The 17082-nt window shown below is 39.4% G+C and overlaps 2 protein-coding genes across 2 annotated transcripts in view; both read left to right on the top strand.

Moving 5' to 3' along the window:
• Positions 1–7407, top strand: part of LOC125885258 (uncharacterized) — a 43875-nt gene extending 36468 nt beyond the window's left edge. The window contains exons 5-11 of the mRNA XM_049570808.1: positions 1342–1563; positions 1719–1796; positions 3491–3596; positions 3739–3871; positions 5195–5435; positions 6999–7146; positions 7286–7407. Of these exons, the coding sequence (XP_049426765.1) occupies positions 1342–1563; positions 1719–1796; positions 3491–3596; positions 3739–3871; positions 5195–5435; positions 6999–7146; positions 7286–7407 (1050 nt within the window). The remainder of the gene's footprint in view (positions 1–1341; positions 1564–1718; positions 1797–3490; positions 3597–3738; positions 3872–5194; positions 5436–6998; positions 7147–7285) is intronic.
• A 76-nt stretch (positions 7408–7483) lies between these two features.
• On the top strand, positions 7484–16086 carry LOC125884899 (uromodulin-like). Its single transcript, XM_049570169.1, has 9 exons — positions 7484–7539; positions 7678–7877; positions 8834–8956; positions 9147–9337; positions 11919–12070; positions 12183–12428; positions 12509–12665; positions 14560–14681; positions 14879–16086. Exons 2-8 carry the CDS (start codon positions 7688–7690, stop codon positions 14650–14652), a joined length of 1152 nt encoding a protein of 383 aa, XP_049426126.1. The 5' UTR covers positions 7484–7539; positions 7678–7687; the 3' UTR covers positions 14653–14681; positions 14879–16086.
• Positions 16087–17082: the final 996 nt, after the last annotated feature.

The following is a 17082-nucleotide window of genomic DNA, read 5'->3' on the forward strand; positions in this document are numbered from 1 at the left end:
AAATATAAGGCTCTAAATCTCTGGCTTTTAATTGTGTTTCACCTGTTTTCTCTATTTCATGTCGGTATAACTGGGTGTGAATGCAAAGGATGCAGCATGAATTCACACATATTAAAGCCCTTACCATTTTTCTCGTACTGCATAACTGTTTTCTGATACATTCCAGTCAGCACTGCAGTCTAGAGTCAGCTTTTCAAATATCCTTTCAAGATTCCACATTATTAGTGTCATTTAACTTTTTAAATAAATTCATACTAATCAAACCTATTCACACTTTTTCAACTATTCCTACTACTTCACCTTCTTCTTACACACTTAAGCCAGCATTGCAGTGTAATGTTAGCTTTTCAAACAATCGAGAATATTCCACATCATTCATACATTAATAATACAATTCAGCATTCAAAGCAAGCACTGCAGCGTATCACCAGCTTTTTGAAAAACCTTGACATATTCCAGAGTATTGGTCTCATTCAACTATTCATTGACATTCATACACATTAAAGCGAGCATTGCATTGGCGCCCAAGCTTTTCAGACCTTCAAATATTCCTCATCATTCATACATGCATGGTATTATTCAGCATTTCAAGTGAACATTGCAGTGTAGCGTCAGCTTTTCAAACAATCTAAAATATTCCACATCATTCATACATTAATAATACAATTCAACATTCAGAGCAAGCACTGCAGTGTACCATCAGCTTTTTGAAAAACCTTGACATATTCCACATTGCATTGTAGCCTAAGCTATTCAGCTTGAGCATTCACACCCGTAATTGCTTCAGAAATTGCATTCTCTTTTTTTAAATAATTTTCTTATTTTTAATTTTCTATTTTTACTAATTTCTTGTAATTTTTTACAGGTCACGTTATTCTATTTTTAAAATATGTTGTAGCACTCTTCCCAGGTCATTTCTTTGTTTGTTTGTTTTTTACGGTATTTCTTCTTATTTCTTTTTGGAATAATTTTCTTGTTTTTAATTTTCTCTTTTTACTAATTTTTGCTCATTATTTGGGTCACTTTATTATATTTTTAAATCATCATATGGAATTGTAACTAATTTTTAAGCACTCCGTCCAGGTTATTTCCTTTTTTTTGGAATATTTTTCTTGTTTTTAATCTTCCCTTTTTACTAATTTCTTGCTATTTGTTGGGTTACTTTATTATATTTAAAGTTATGTTGTAGAATTATTATAATTTTTAAGCACTTTTTTCAGGTCATTTCCTTGTTTGTGTGGTTTTTGTTTTGTTCATCTGAATAATGTTTTTTTTAGACAAACGCTGTCCTGAAAAGCCTCAGTGTTGTTACTTCATGGATGCTGTCTGTGTTTTTACCAGGTGTCCTATGTAGATGGGTCTGTCACAGTTTGCTTCAAAAAGGAGGGTGAAACTGCTTCATCTGTCTGTGTGTCATTGGAAGATGGAGGGGGTTCAGACACACTGAAGGCGTTGATAACAGAAGAAGAAACTAGCAAAGAAATTACCGACGAAATGTCACAGTTCACGACCACCTCAGCTTGCAATATTGGACTGCAATTCTCAAATGGAGACACATCAATTGTGAGTCATCATCGTTTTATGTTTTCAGACTGATTGACTCTGAACATTTCAAAGACATCATGTGCCAAAGGGAACTTCAAATCAAAGTTCATATCAAAAATATTTTGGGTCTTTATTCCTGACATTTTCTCTCTCTTGTCTGTTTGTGCTTTCAGTTTGAATGGAGATTCTACAACTTCGGCCAGCAAACAGCTCTGAGAATTAAGTCAAACGCAGACAGACCGGATAATTTTGTAAGTATGTGTAAGACGTAGCCTTAGAGATGAGCCCCGGCCTGTTACTATGGCAACTCATGTCCTCAAACCAATGTGCTTTATGGCAAGTATGGCAACTCCAGCTTTCAGCCATAAGTTAACCACTGCAGAGTTCATAGCATCTTGTCACTGATTGTAGACCCAGTTTGTCCCAGTTGTACCAGTTACCTACCTAGAACATTCCTTGTCAAGTTCCCCCTGGCACCCCCCTTCCAAAATGACTATAATTATTGTTATTATCATTAAGCTAGGTGGCAGCCGATGTTGCCTTCTTCAACAACACATTCTCACTCCAACCTCACATGTCCAAGTTTGGTCATGGACTTTCCACGTCCACATATGACGTCCAAGGTACCCTGGATGTGTTGGTTGTTGACGTTCTGGGACACCGTGTCAACTTCAGCCTGTTATATGCATTGTCTGTTTTCAAAATACACTTCTGTTTTCGCAGGAAATGTACAGTTTCTGCTCGTTAGATGCAAATAGGCTTTTTTCAAAATAACCTTACAATGCCAATAAAACACCTCGTATTCACGTTTATTTTCCTTGTCCAACAAACGCAAGAGGTCAGATTTGGAAAAATCATCGTGGTTTGGCTCTGCATTCATACAGGAAGTGAACACAAGGCTTCCGGGTGAAAGTCCTATGTTTTTTGGAACCCATCCACTGGCTACTCCACAGCGACTCTCCAGCTCCTTAACTTGCATTGTCTTCAGATGGCATTTCAAGCTCAAGTAGCAGTATTCTGTGACTCTGGAATGAGACGGGGTTGGGTTGTCAGGAATTGATTTCGGCGTCAGACACCAACGGCAAAAGCCAGCTTGCACGGCGTTATGATACGCTGGCAGGTCCATTTGAAACACTGCCGGTAACGATGTGGTATAAGGATCTATATGTCCCTATAAATATAGGTCGGGGGGCAACACATTCTCACTCCAACCTCATCACATGTCGACGTTCGGTCATGGACTTTCCAAGTCCAGATAAAATATATAAGGTACCCTGGGTGCGTTGGTTGTTGACGTTCACTTCTGTTTTCACAGGAAATCAACATTTTGCATATCGTCTCTTTCAAAATAAATGTTTTACGTCAGTACAACAACGCCAACTGACTTGTTCCCCCCCAACATCAAAAACATGTGGTTAGGTTTAGGAAAAAAGAACAGGGTTCGGCTAACTCCGCTCTCCTTGGTGAAAGTTGGTGATTGGTAGACCCATCCATGACCCCTCCCACTTCCATTCTCTGACTTTCACCACCAGTTTTGTTCTTGACCTGCCGCGTTTCCTCCTGATACGGCAATCGGCAGCGTATCATGCCAACATTTAAGGATGCCTTTTTTCATCAGATGCAAGTACCTGCGCTGCTGGATTTCGAAGACTTTTATGTCTCTGTGCTTATATGTGTCTGTCTCCCTGAAACACTTTGGCACAAAACCTGTATTCCTTTTTCAAATGCTCTATAAATGAGCTAAACATGAAACTTGAATCGGCTGCCGACTCATCATACGGCTGCTGATTCATCTGATGCTTGGGTCACCATTGCTCTCACTGTCCTACTGAATTGTCCTATAAATGGAGGAAGATATAAATGCATATAAAAAGTGGGGTTCAGTTCCGACACTTCACTCAGTATTACAGTATTTGCCTGGATTTTTGTCTTATCCTTTTTCTAGAAAATTACTGCAACGGTCGATGAGTCAACAATGGGCACGTTAGACCTTACTAACGAAGAAGTGAAAAGCAGTGCTTATATGGACTTGAGTGGATGCAGACATGATGGTAGGCAAATTCCCCTCAGGGATCCTCCAAACAGAATTCTGATATTTTTAGATGACTGTTATTTCCTTCTCTTAAACTGTGCACACTCGTTAGAGATTGTTTAATACTGAGCTAATTTCACAAACCTTCTATCACCTCCCAGATAACGCCAATCTACCTGGTGCAGTGTTGGATCTCAGTCCAGCAACCTGCCACTCGACAATATGTGATAAATCTGCAAACATCGTGGATGTCTCTTCATGTTTAGAAGGGGAGGTCTGCAAGGGCAACGACAGGTAAATATGTTTGTTTTATATTTAGCGTCAAGTTTGAATAAAGGTTTTAGCAGTTGCGTTGAAAGCGTCTTGTATTCAGACAAATGTCACCTGTGACTGTGACACAAACACCTGTTCAGAGAGTCCTGAATTTTTTCCGTTTAGGGCTGACACTAACAGTTATTTTTATTATTGATTATTGATGTCCATTATTTGTTTCTTTCTTTTTTGATCAGCTGATGAATAACTCAGTCTGTAACACTTTACACGTAGATAGGTCTCATTGTGTTCAGTTTGAAGGGCTCACCTCTAACTTGCTCAACACTTGTAATGGTGTACCCCAGGGCTCTGTGTTAGGTCCGCTGTTGTTTTCATTTTGTATTAATAGTCTTGGTCGAAATGTGGTTGGCGCCAATTTTCATTTTTATGCCGACGACACAGTGATATATTGTGACGACTCAGACTCAGCTCTCATTACAAAAGCTAGTTTTCAATACTGATAAACTAAGTTATGCATTTCTCAAATGCTGGGAAGAAGCCTGTGAGCAATCCTGATGTTCTTACTGCTCAGTGAAAGATGTGGGAGGTTGTTACTCGTTACTAATATCTCGGTATTTGGCATGATGACTCCCTGTCTTTTTAAACCCCGGGTTGATAATCTTCTTAAAAAGCTGAGGCTGCAGGGTTTTTTTGTTTTTTGTTTCCAGAAACAAGTCCTGTCCTGAGTTCGATTGCTGTGTTCACACTTGCTCTTGAAAAAGAGTCAAAGGCCAAGGTCACTGTGACCTTGCATTCTTATTAATGCGATATCTCAACTTGGTGGTCATAGGTCAAAGGTCAAGGTCACTGTGATCTTGGCCAGGTTTCCCTTGAAAAACAGACTGTTGATCTCAGCGGGAGTTATCTGGTAAAGTGTGGGTTGAAAACAATAAAATAAATAAAACAGCACTCCGCTGATTTGGCATCACACGTCAATAACATTGTCAGTTCAGCAAACCTTTGCACTGAGGTTGCTGTAAAACCTTTTTTTAAATCCAATAACTGTCTCAAAACATGTGAAGTTGGAAAGATTTTTCTTTTATCTAAGGTCACAGTGATTTTTAAGATTATGGATATGTTTCATAGGTAGGTCTGTAATACTTGCCTTTGCGACAGCAGCACTGCATACTTTAGGTTTGAATCCAAATAGGGTTTTATTATTATTAATTTCTTAAAAGTTCGGAGATACACATAGTCATTTTCATTAAATGACATTGTTAATTTATATGACCTGAAAACAATGCCTTGGATAAAACATCCGCCTGTCTTTGACCTAACACATCTGTCTCTTTCGATCTCCATTAGATGTGTGCCATCCAAGGTTGTGTGCACTGTGACCGGCTCCTCTGTCATTGATTTCTTCAACCGCGAACACCATATTGGGAATCGGTGCGCATACACTCTACTGGCGCCTCAAGAAGGTTCGGATTTTGAGCTGGTGGCCGTTTTCAAGGAGCGACGTCGTACAGATGTGGCATTCTTGGACCACTTGGTACTATCACATAGTGGGCAAAAAATGCACGTGGAACAAGGTGGAAGAGTTCGGGTGAGCTGCCACAGTCCATCTAAAAACAAGTAACAATTTGTTTTTGGAGGTGTTTAAAACAAATCCACCTTATATCCTCTTTGATTGATCAGTCACATACCAGGCGTTACTTTGTGTTGTGTTGTATTTAAAGTGAAGACCTGTGGTGGCACCTTTCCTTCCGATTTATGGTGGGGGAGAAGTATAAAGCAGCATAGAATAGGAATGCATAAGTATTTCCTTTTGATGATGGCATACAAAGTTAGTAGCATTTATGTCAAGTAGTAGTATTTATGTTGTGATTTTGGGGGTCATAGGTCAAAGGTCAAGGTCACTGTGACCTTGTCTGTCCCACTCTTAAGATTGCAATATCTTAAGAACACATTGGGGACATTTCTTTCAAATCTGGCACAAACCTTTGAGTTTGAGTCAAGGATGCCCTGATTAGAATTTAGTTATCAAAGGTCAAGGCCACTCTGACCTTGCCTCTGTCCCATTCTTATGAATGTGATATCTCAAGAAGGCCTTGAGTGATTTTTCTGAAATTTGGCATCAATGTCCACTTGGACTCAAGAATGACCTGATTCAGATTTTGGTGATCATAGTTTAAAGGACAAAGTCACTGTGACCTTGTCTGTGTCATTCTTGTAAATGTGATATCTCAAAAAAAACACCTTGAGGACATTTTTTGTGGCTTTTTTTATTTTTCAGAATTGGCACAAATGTTCACTTTGACTCATGGGTAGACTGATTAGAATTTGGTGGTCAAAGGTCAAGGTCACTGTGACCTTGTCTGTCCAATTATCAAGATTTCAATATCTTAAGAACATCCTTGGGGCATTTTTTTTTAAATTTGGCACAAGGGTCCACTTTGGGTCAGGGATGGACTGATTAGAATTTGGTTGTCAAAGGTAAAGGTCACTGTGACCTTGCATCCATTTTATTCTCATTAACACATTATCTATGAAAGGCCTTTTTTAGGTTAGAGTCAGGTCATAGCTTAGAGGAGGTCACTGTGACATCATCTGTTTCATTCTTGAAAATGTAATATCTCAAGAAGGCCTCAAAAGATTTTTCTCAAATTTGGCACAAATGTCTACTTGGCCTGATCCAAATTTGGGTGTCATAGTTTAAAGGACAAGGTCACTGTGACCTGAATCCATCCCATTCTTATGAACACGATATTTCAAGAAGTCCTTGAGAGATTTCTCTCAAATTTGGCATAAATGTCCACTTGGACTCAAGAATGACCTGACCAGATTTGGTGGTCAGAGGTGAAAGAACAAGGTCACTGTGACCTCGTCTGTTTTATTCTTGTAAATGTAATACCTCGGAAAACTCCTTGAGGACATGGCTTTTGCCTTTTTTTCAACTTTGGCACAAATGTCCACTTAGACTCAACAATGACCTGATTCCAGTTTGGATATAATATATCTTGTTATCAAATTATGTCAACAAAGGTGCAAGCACAAAGCTATCTATAAACATCACAAAATCCAAGTCAGAGTTGCAAGTTGGAACATGCAAAGCACATGCCTACATATATTTTAGATGTTTGTCCTTCAATCATCTGCTGTGATGTAGGTTGATGACGAAATACTCGAGCTTGGCCCAGAGTTTGAGACGCATCATGGTGTGGAGCTCTTCAAGGACCTCTATGGAGTTACTTTTAAGATACCTTCTTCCACCGACATGGAAGTTGTCTTTGATGGCAACAGCGCACATATTATAGGTACAGAAAACAACACATAATACACTGTATGTTACTATTTGCCTTTTTGAGAGTTGATATTGAGAATGCAAGAATGACAGCAATGGTTGTTATGTTGAAAGGTCATTCATTTGTCTTTATTTGTCTCCTGTTTGACCAGTTCCTGAGTCTGAAGCTATCCTGGGCTTGTGTGGCAACCCCGCCGATCCCGAGCAGACCACCTCCGCGAGTGATCAGAAGTCAGACGAAAGTGCAGACAGGCACGACTTAGTCTTAACATGATGCACTGACAGATATTTACCTGTTTATTAATGTTTGGGTTTCAGCCTTAATGTGCTGTTTGTCGCCCCCTAGCTGTGAGGAGGAGCACACCGATGACCATGACGATCCAGAATGCCAGCCCTTAACTTCTTAGTAAGAACTGAACATATCAGAGCATGTTTTTGACCACAGTGAGAATGTTTTTGAAAAGCTAAACGCTGACAAAAATGGACTGAAGCAAAATTATTTCCTAATTTGCTCTCATTCTTCTTCTCTGCATGGCTGGAACAGCTGTGAACTCATGAAGCAGGCTCCCTTCAATGCCTGCAATGATAAAATTGACCCAACGCCCTACATCACTGCCTGCACAAACATTTTGTGCCACTACCCGGAGGTGGACGGTCACAAATGCCAGTTTTTCGAGGCTTACGCCAAGTCCTGCAAGCTGAAACACAGAATAACAGTGGACTGGAGTTCAACGGACGGCTGCTGTAAGATCATCACTCAGTTTTTCTTTATTGAGATCACATTGAAATGATTTACCCCTGCTGTTCCAGGCTCAAACTATTTCTAATCTTACAGACGAGAGGAAGTAGAATTAATTTTTGACTGAAACAGAGTGACTTTGGGTTGAATACACCGTCCACAACCTTAATGCTGGAGTTCATGAAGTCAAAATCTATGTTCAGTATAAGTAAAGTATATTTATCGTATGGTATGCACTTCGATTTCTCCTCGATATTTGGGATTATTAAGCCAAAATTGTATATAATGCATTGGTACAATTATTAAGTCCCCATGTCCTCAAACGAGTCCCTTTTAGGCCCAACGTCCCAATGATGTCAGTCTGTTAGCTGGAGGCAAAACCTGCCTCCCCCCCACAGGGCTGTAGGCTACATAAGAGTCTTAAAATGTGTTTGTCTTGTTGTGTTATTGTGAGCCAGAATAGAAGGAGTCATGACTCAAAACCAGCCACCTCTGATGTAGTCGGTGGAAGACGTTGTATTGTATTAATCCATGTCTTATAAGGACGCGGGCTATACTGTCTGTCCAGATCTGTGCTGATAGTTCTTGCCCTTTGTCTTCTTCCCAAACTTTTTTGTTGTCAGCCAAAGTAAGTGGGTTACTGTTTTGAATGGAAGCATATACCTTGGACATTAGATGCTTCCCATGCAGGTTACGATCTAATAGGTAGTGTATGAAGGTTCAGATTCTGAGGGAGTCAGGAGTGATATAAGCTCCATGAGTGACCAAGTTGGGCCTACTTGGTCAGAAAATGCAGTGATCCAGTATGGGAATCTGGATATGTGTGCTGCCCAGTAATAATGTAGGTCACTAGGTAAACTGAGACACCTTCAGACTGTATACCTTTTGCATATGTGTTATTTTCATGTCATTCATCCTTCATTTGAGAGTGAAGCTCATTTGTCTGTGTGTCTGTCTGTAGCTGCCGAGCCTCGGCCCTGTCTTGACCACTACTGCAGTGAAGACGAGTTCTGCGGCGAGAAGCCAGGTGGAACCCGGTGCTTCTGTCGGGCTTTGTTTGCCTCCAATTACCCAGACACTTTAGGTACAGTGAAACATCTGTGGCATGAGAAACCTCCTGAGAGCTTGTGGTGTTTCTTTAGAGCTGGTTCAGACATCCTTTGAGACCGAATCACAGACGACAGCTACTGAGTATTGACTTATTTAATTGCTAGCTCAAATGAATCAAAGTGAAGTGGTGATGTTTTAACTTCTTTGTCCTGTCGGGTGTTCAGGTGATCCGACTGTCTGCAAGCAGAACTCTGCTACTCTTACTCTGGCAAACTGTCTGCTGGAAGACAAAGGCGTCAACTACAAAGTCTTGCACCTCAACGACAAAGAGTGCAAAGGTGACTTTGATTCCAACAGCCACATGGTGACCTTCTACTTTGACACCAGCAAGAGAACCTGTGGAGCGGAGGTCAAGGTGGGTGCTTTCCTAGGGCTGCGAAATTCTGGAATATGTAAGGTGGAAACTTTCCATGATAGATAATGGGAATAAAATGTAAATAACATCATGTCATAGGCAAACAGAAACAAACCTTTTACCTTTTAGATATTGTACGGCTATCAGCAGGGATTGACCCCCCAAAACTGGCTATTATAAGCCCCATTCACTTTAATTAAATTAGTTGACTCAGTTTACATTGTATTGAACTTGTGACCTATTCTCTCCAAAGTCTTCTCAGGCCTCCATCAGCTTCTCCATGGATTTCCTCCCTGTGTGTTTCCCCTAAAATAAGTTCACTTCTAAAAGGTTCACATTTTATATTGACAATAAATTGAAATCAAGGTTTTTTTCCCAACTTTTTTTTTAAATTTAATTCCCTTAAAAAATTCTAGTAATTTACTGGAAATGTGCTGGCCCATTGCTACTCTGGGTGTACTTTTGAACAAAAGTTTTTCTTTAGTGTAATTCCCTCAAAATGAGTTTCTAATTAGGGTCTGGGCAGCTAAGCTAATCCTAGGTATTCTTCTTCTTCTTTCTTCTTCTTCTTCTTCTTCTTCTTCTTCTTCTTCTTCTTCTTCTTCTTCTTCCGAGGAAATCATACTTCCCATGGGTGAAAACTCACCAAACTTTGCACAAAGGTCCAGTCTCATGCCAGATATCCTCAGCTGTAAACTCAGGCCAGTAGTCCTGATGGTAGCGCTACAGCAAGCATCTAAAGTTCAAAACTTTGAACAACAAATCAACCATACGTGCTACAACTTCACAACTTTCATCAAACTGTAGCCCCAATACTGAAGAAACTTTTGTACATTTAAACCTATTAAAAATTATGAAGTTCATCACTCTGTTTTTTTCAAAAACTGTAAAACTTCTTAAACCTATCTCCTCCCACAATTTTTGCACAATTGACACCAAACTTGCTACAGAGCATCTTCAGACTGTCCTACAAAAACTAGTTTCTCAGATTTTTGATTTATCAAAAATTGAGCCTACAGTGCATCAAAATGTTTGACTGTAAACGGTACTGTAAACATATACATGCAAATTCTTGCTAAATAAATCTTCAATGTTCATGAAAAAAAGACAAAATTCTAGAGTCATGGTAGATGATGTGTGGCAAATTTCAGAATTTTATCTCAAAAACTGAATTTTTGACAGCATTTTGAATTTTGCTCTAATGTGAACAATTGGAGTCAATGTAAAAAATGGTAATTTTAAACATCAGTTTTTCACTTATGGAGCAAATCAATCATTGTTACAAACAAATTACCAACATCTCCATGCTGTCTAGATGCAATATGTGTATTTTCAGATTTTTGTCTTAATAACTGAATTTTTTACAGTGGTTTGAAATCTGCTTGTCCATGCATGGATGGCTGCTAAACCTGCACGTCTGGCTTAGTCAATTTGTGAAGCTACACATGAATTGTCACTGACTAATTAGCTCAGTGAGATAGAAACTGATTCTTAGTCTCAGAGGTTGTGAGTTCAAGCCTCAGCTGATGCAAAAGGCAGATTGTGTTGCTAAATTCCTAAATGTCTTCCAATTCTTCTGCTTGTTGCTCAGAATTGCCTGAAAATGCCTGGACCTGACCCATCGCAGCTATAATTTTTCTATTGAATTGTGATTTTAATATTCTTCACAAAATTCCTATGATTGACTTCCCTTGAAAAAAATATCAGAACTTACTTGAGATGTGTTGACCCTTGCAGCCCTGTGCGGCCCTTCATATATTTTTTTTTTCATGTGTATTTCCCACAAAATGAATTTTCTATTAAAAGTTTCAATTTTTATATTGGATTTTTTTTCTAACCTTTATTTTACAAGGCACAAAAATGGCAGCAGTTTACAAAGCATAATAAGACACACACACATAAAGAAAAAGCACAGACATAACAAAAATGTAATAGTTTTCAACATTTTTGTGATTAACTTTGTACAGGATTTTTTTTTTTTTTTTCCACTGGAAATTCGCTGACGCTTTTGCAACCCTCGGCAAAGGTACAATCTTTATATTAATTTTTTTATTTATTCATCCACGAAATTCCCAAGCTCAACTTCACTTGAAAGTTTTACTGGAAATTTGCTGACCTTTTAAACAAAACATGCCATAAGCCCTAGTACTTTGAGATGTATTTTCCCCGTGCAACCCTAGGAATAGTTTTAAAACTTCCAAAACATGCCATAAGACATTATATTTGTATGTGTATTTTTCCTCCCAAATAATTTTAATATTAAAAGGTACAATCTTTATTTTGAGATTGTGTTATATTTAGTTATTTTTTACAAAAATTTCCTTGGAAAATTTCAGGAGCGAGTCAGTCCCCACAGACCCCCTATGGGGACTGACTCGCTTTTGGGGCCAGCCTCAAGTGGCCATTAGAGGAACTGCAGCTTTTGGTGCTGTATAAGTACTTTGACTTTCTTGTGTCTTCCTTTTATAACTGTCAGGTTTGCAAATGTCACAGGTGAATGTGAAAATAATCTGAACGCTGTGATAAAATAAATACATTTTTCCAGATCTGGAAACACATTTGTGTTCTTGTCACAATACAGGAAGAAGATGGCAAAGTTTCCTTCACCAATGTTATCATGGCAAACGATGGCTCCAATGAAGTCATCGTCCGCCACGACCAAGTACATATCGACTTCTCTTGCTTCTACAAAAAGCCAGAGATCAAGGACGTGACCTTCAAGCTCGCAGACAGGTGTGTGGAGGCCGGCTGAGCTTCATCTGGTTGTTAATGTGCAGCTTGTTGTAGTTCCAGTTTCAGACAGCTTGAGTGTGTGTGTGTGTGTGTGTGTGTGTGTGCTCTGCAGCTCTGTGATCAAGACCATTGAATCTGGAGAGTGGACTTACACACTGGTGATGAATACCTACACCGACGCTCTCCACCTGCACCTCATCGATACAGACACGAAGGTCCAGCTGAACCAGAAGATCTGGGTGGTGCTGAAGACGGAGGGGCTGGAAGACAGCAAGATCGCCCTGGTGACCAAATCCTGCTGGGCAACCAGCGAGCACTCAGCTGATGATGACCCACGATACAACCTCATCACGAATGGGTGAGACTCTGTCAGTGGCTGTAAGGATCAACTGTTGATGCCGCTGATGTCGTCATGTGTGTTTTCCTGTTTCGGAGCAGATGTCCTGATGACTCGACAGTTAAGGTGTACGAAAGCGGACGGGGATTGTCTTCCTCCTTCTCTTTCGACATGTTCCAGTTCACTGGGAAAGATGGCGAGATCTACCTAAACTGCCAAGTGGAGCTGTGCCCCTCAGAGGACAACAACTGTGTTCCGGTAAGAGGAGTGCAGGAAATACTTGTATCCAACATTACATCTGTCACTGGCATTAAAAAAGGCAGAAGACCATGGTGATGCTAGTTAGCCAGTTAGCACATTAAACGCATAATAAAGTATTGAAAGAACAAAGCATATCTACCGTGCACCAATGAACAATACACAAACCATTAGAAAACGTTTCTGCTGAACGAGCTAAGTCCTGTAGGATCTCCCTCCCTCTTGACTTTAGCCCTTTAGGCAAGGCAAGGCAAGTTTATTTGTAGAGCACAATTCATACACAAAGCAATTCAAAGTGCTTTACAGAACAAGAAAATGCATTAAAATCACAATACAAAATAAAAACATAAATAATCATTATAAAATGAACTTTAAAAGAGAAGAGTGCAGATAAGATCCTTTCAGTCATATGCACAGTGAAATAGAGCTGTTTTGAGCCTAGATTTGAACATTGTCAGAGTAGAGGCCTGTCTCACATCTCCAGAAAGACTGTTCCAGATTTTAGCTGCATAAAACTGGAATCCTGATTCCCCATGTTTAGTCCTGACTCTGGGCACCAACAGGAGGCCGGTCCCTGAGGTCCTCAGAGTCCGAGATGGTTCATATGGCACTAACATGTCAGACATGTACTTTAGCCCCGTTTCCACCAATTTCCACAATTCAGTTCAGTTCGGTCCGTTTTTTTTGTGTTTCCACTGTGACAAGTTGTGGATGGTACCAATGGCACCGTTCCATACCGTCCCCATGTTTGGTCCCCCCTCTGCTGGGGTACCTAGCACACAGATCTGGTACTAAAAGGTGGAATGAGTGGATCTTCTATGTATATTAGTTTCAACCGGGTTATGTAAACTGCATATATTCCAATCCTCACTTGGAGAAAAAAAAGCATCGCAAAGTGTAGTTCCCGTGGGCTACAGCAACACTAAACCCCTGAGCTTGCCTGAGAAGGACTAAATGCAGAAAGCTGCTATTTTCAAATATCCCATTGAGAGAGACTCTCACTGCAGCCTGTTCTTTTTGTTCTGAGATCTGAGTACCATGTCTGAGGGGTGACCTTTGGTTCCAAAGGTACGGTATTGAAAGGGGGCTTTTGTTTACTTTCCTCACTTCTGTTTCTCTTCTCGTATGCTGAGCTGAACTGCCAATCAGAGTGCTTCATTCATCAAAAAAAGCCAACAGGGGCTGACGAGGGGCAAAGATGCTCACTGACAGCCCACCGTTGGCTTGGTGTGTCAGGGCCCTAATATGAATCATATCAACGTTTCTAAAAGTGACATCGTATATGAGCTGACTTAGTCATCCAGAGGCAATGGGCACAGTGGAGGACGTGTCACCAAGCTGCAGACCATTGTTCTGGAACGACAAACAGCAAAGGCGATTGTGATTTAGCAACCTGTCGCTACTCTTCCAGCAGCTTTTTAGGAACCAAACATGCAGGCAACTGGTAGCTACTTCTGCAGCTGGAATAGTTCCACAAAAAGCAGTAGTTTTTTACCAAGACATTGCTGAGTTCGTCTGTGGTCTTTGTGCCTAAACCAAACCAAACATTAGCCACAGCATTGTTAGAAGTAACGCACAAATGAAACACATCCAGGGTTGTTCAATACCAATATTTAATCTGGTGATTGGGTTAAAAAAACTCCAACGTTACAAAACATTTCTGTCCTTAAAAGCTGCTGTGGTGTCGTAAGAATATTTCAACGAATTTTAATTTTAAATCAACCTGTTTGAAAATACAGTGAAGAAACAATGAATACGTTTCTGTGTCTTGAAATAACATGTGTATGTCGAACTAAAAGGATACAGTGATGAGCTGAATATTCACAAAGTGTTGACCTTCAAAAAGCCGACACTGTCTGAAGTCTAACACCTGACCATCCTCTCGATCTTACAGGAGTGTGACAACGAAAAAAGGAGGCGTAGATCTTTAAGGTCTAAATATGCAGCTAGAAACTCAGCCCTCATCACTATGGCCTGGAATAAGTAAAGACGGCTCTCCTTCTGATGGACTACACAGTATGTATGTGTTTAATTTGTTTAATTTGGCTATTTTTGGTGCTAAAGATGTAAAGCTTGTCTTGTGGGCGGCGCTAGAATACAGGTCATGAGGTCATTAATATAAAGGGGTTCATACTCTCAGTAGCAGGAATATGATCAGGAAAGTTAACGACAATCTGACCAAACCATGACTCATCACAGTTTTGTCTTCTCAGGTGATTCCTGACTTAAGCTTCGTCCCAATAAAGAGCCTGAAGTCTCAGAAGTTATCGTTGCTGTGAAACAGCGCCAGATAATCTTCATTTGATCCACCTGAGACGGCGTTTATTATCTCTGCAGAATCCGTGGGCTGCTGATTCGATCCACTGATCCATGCATATATAATCTGTGGTGAAATAAATACGAAAATAATCACTGAAGGGTTTAGAGAGTTTTAAATAGTCCTTGCACTACTTCCTGGTGCTGTGGCTTCTTTTAAATTATAGTAGTAAAGTGTGCACTGGGGAAGAGAAATAATCAAAGGCAGTGTTAGAGGAATTTATTTAGTTCTTCCACTACTTCCTGGTACTTTTCTTTTTAAAAATACGCTACCATTTAAAAGTTTGATAATCAATATTGTAACGGAGATGAACTAACATTAGTTACATTCGAGATAGTTTGGGCTCTAAAAAAAGAAGAAGTCCGAAGTCAAGATTAACGAGTACCAGGCATGGATGTATTAAGAGACCGAGATACAGCATTGGCGTCGGGCACCGATTGTTCCTTTTAAAGTTGCTTAGTTGCACACGAAGCCAAAAAAGCTCCATTGCTCTTGTATGAAATTACTCACATGATTGACACTGATTCCGCCAACTTCCGTTGGCTGAGCAGCTGATTTAGCGCAGTGCTAATTTGAATAGGTGTGAAATAATTTAATCTTACGGGTCTTTTAGACTTGTTGGGGGTTGCGACACTTTTAACAACTGTATGCACTGATTTATAGACGCCACTTTTCAAATGTAAGTTTATGAGAAAAAGTATTTTGGGCCCAATGGCATCACATGACGGACCCCGGAAATTGCACTACCACTGATTCACCACCATGAAAATTGTCTTCAAAGCCCAGAGCACTTCCTGGGGGGCCCAAGTCTTTATCTTCAAGTTTCAAGTCGTACTATGTTCGCTAAATGTTTTGTCATTTTAACAAGAGATAAAAATATATCAAGTGTACAAAACAATTATGGATGCTTTTAAAAAATGTAAACGTTACCTTGCTGTTTAGCTAGCGCTAGCTAAGCATTAGCTTGCCAACTATGTTAATATTTGTCTTGTGCGACTTCAAATGTATCCAACACATTTTGCATCCTGCAATTTGTTTATTTGTTGACCACCATATAGTTTTTGTTCGCAAATTAAAATTATCTTTGGTATCATCAGTTCAAAAAGGCGCACAGTAACATAATGTTAGCTCTTCATGGTTCGTCATGAAAGACCATTCAGAAATATAGCATAGTCCTCTCAGACATTAGACTGCACCCAACTATTCCTCCACAGCAGACGATTCCAAACTTTTGAACAGTTATGTATAATGTCTTCTGAAGGGAGCTGGAATAAAAAAAAGTTTCATCATTTATTCATTTGTCTTTCTTCTTTCTTGTTCCATAGCAAAATTATCAGCATCAAAATATATTTGCTTGATCTATATTGGTGTGTGTGTACTTGTATATGCTACATTATGAGGACCTATATGTGTTTTTCACCAACAGAAAGAGGACATTTTGGAAAGTGAGGACATTTATGAATAAATGACCTTTTTTTGTATAGCTCCTTTTAAAACACCGTTACCAAGTGCTTTATGGGACAGATAGAATAGTATACACCATCAAGATAAAAACGGAAATAACATACGTTTAAAAAAAAATACCACCAGAGGTGGTACAAGGTGTCACAATTTTATGAAGTAACTAACTCCCTCCTGTGTGATATGTCTCTTAATGTGAAATTGATTTGGCAAAGGGACCTTGGGGAAGAAATTGATGGTCTCAAATTGTGTCGTTAAATAACAATAGTTGTTGGAAGTGTAAAGCTGAAACGGGAACTTGTAGATAGAGTATTAGAAATTTTAAGTTGTTGGTTTGGTTCGGAAATCCCTTGAAGGGATCGCAAATGCAAACTTCCTCAGTTGATTACTTATAATAGTATGAAAAAAATGTATTACAAGTTTTTAAAAATGTAATGGTTAATGATGCAAATTAGGCATTATCTCATTGAATATGCACTAATTTGCATATGTTTTAGGAAGATAAATCTGAACATCTAATAAAGCCAGGTGCAAAATTCTTTTTTCATTTTGTTTACATATAAGATGAAAAAGAAATGACAGAGGGATTTAAGGATATCTGCTTTTATTACCTAGAAAATAATGAAAAATAAAAAAATA

Source organism: Epinephelus fuscoguttatus, linkage group LG24 (assembly GCF_011397635.1).
Source record: "Epinephelus fuscoguttatus linkage group LG24, E.fuscoguttatus.final_Chr_v1".
Lineage (NCBI taxonomy): Eukaryota > Metazoa > Chordata > Actinopteri > Perciformes > Serranidae > Epinephelus > Epinephelus fuscoguttatus.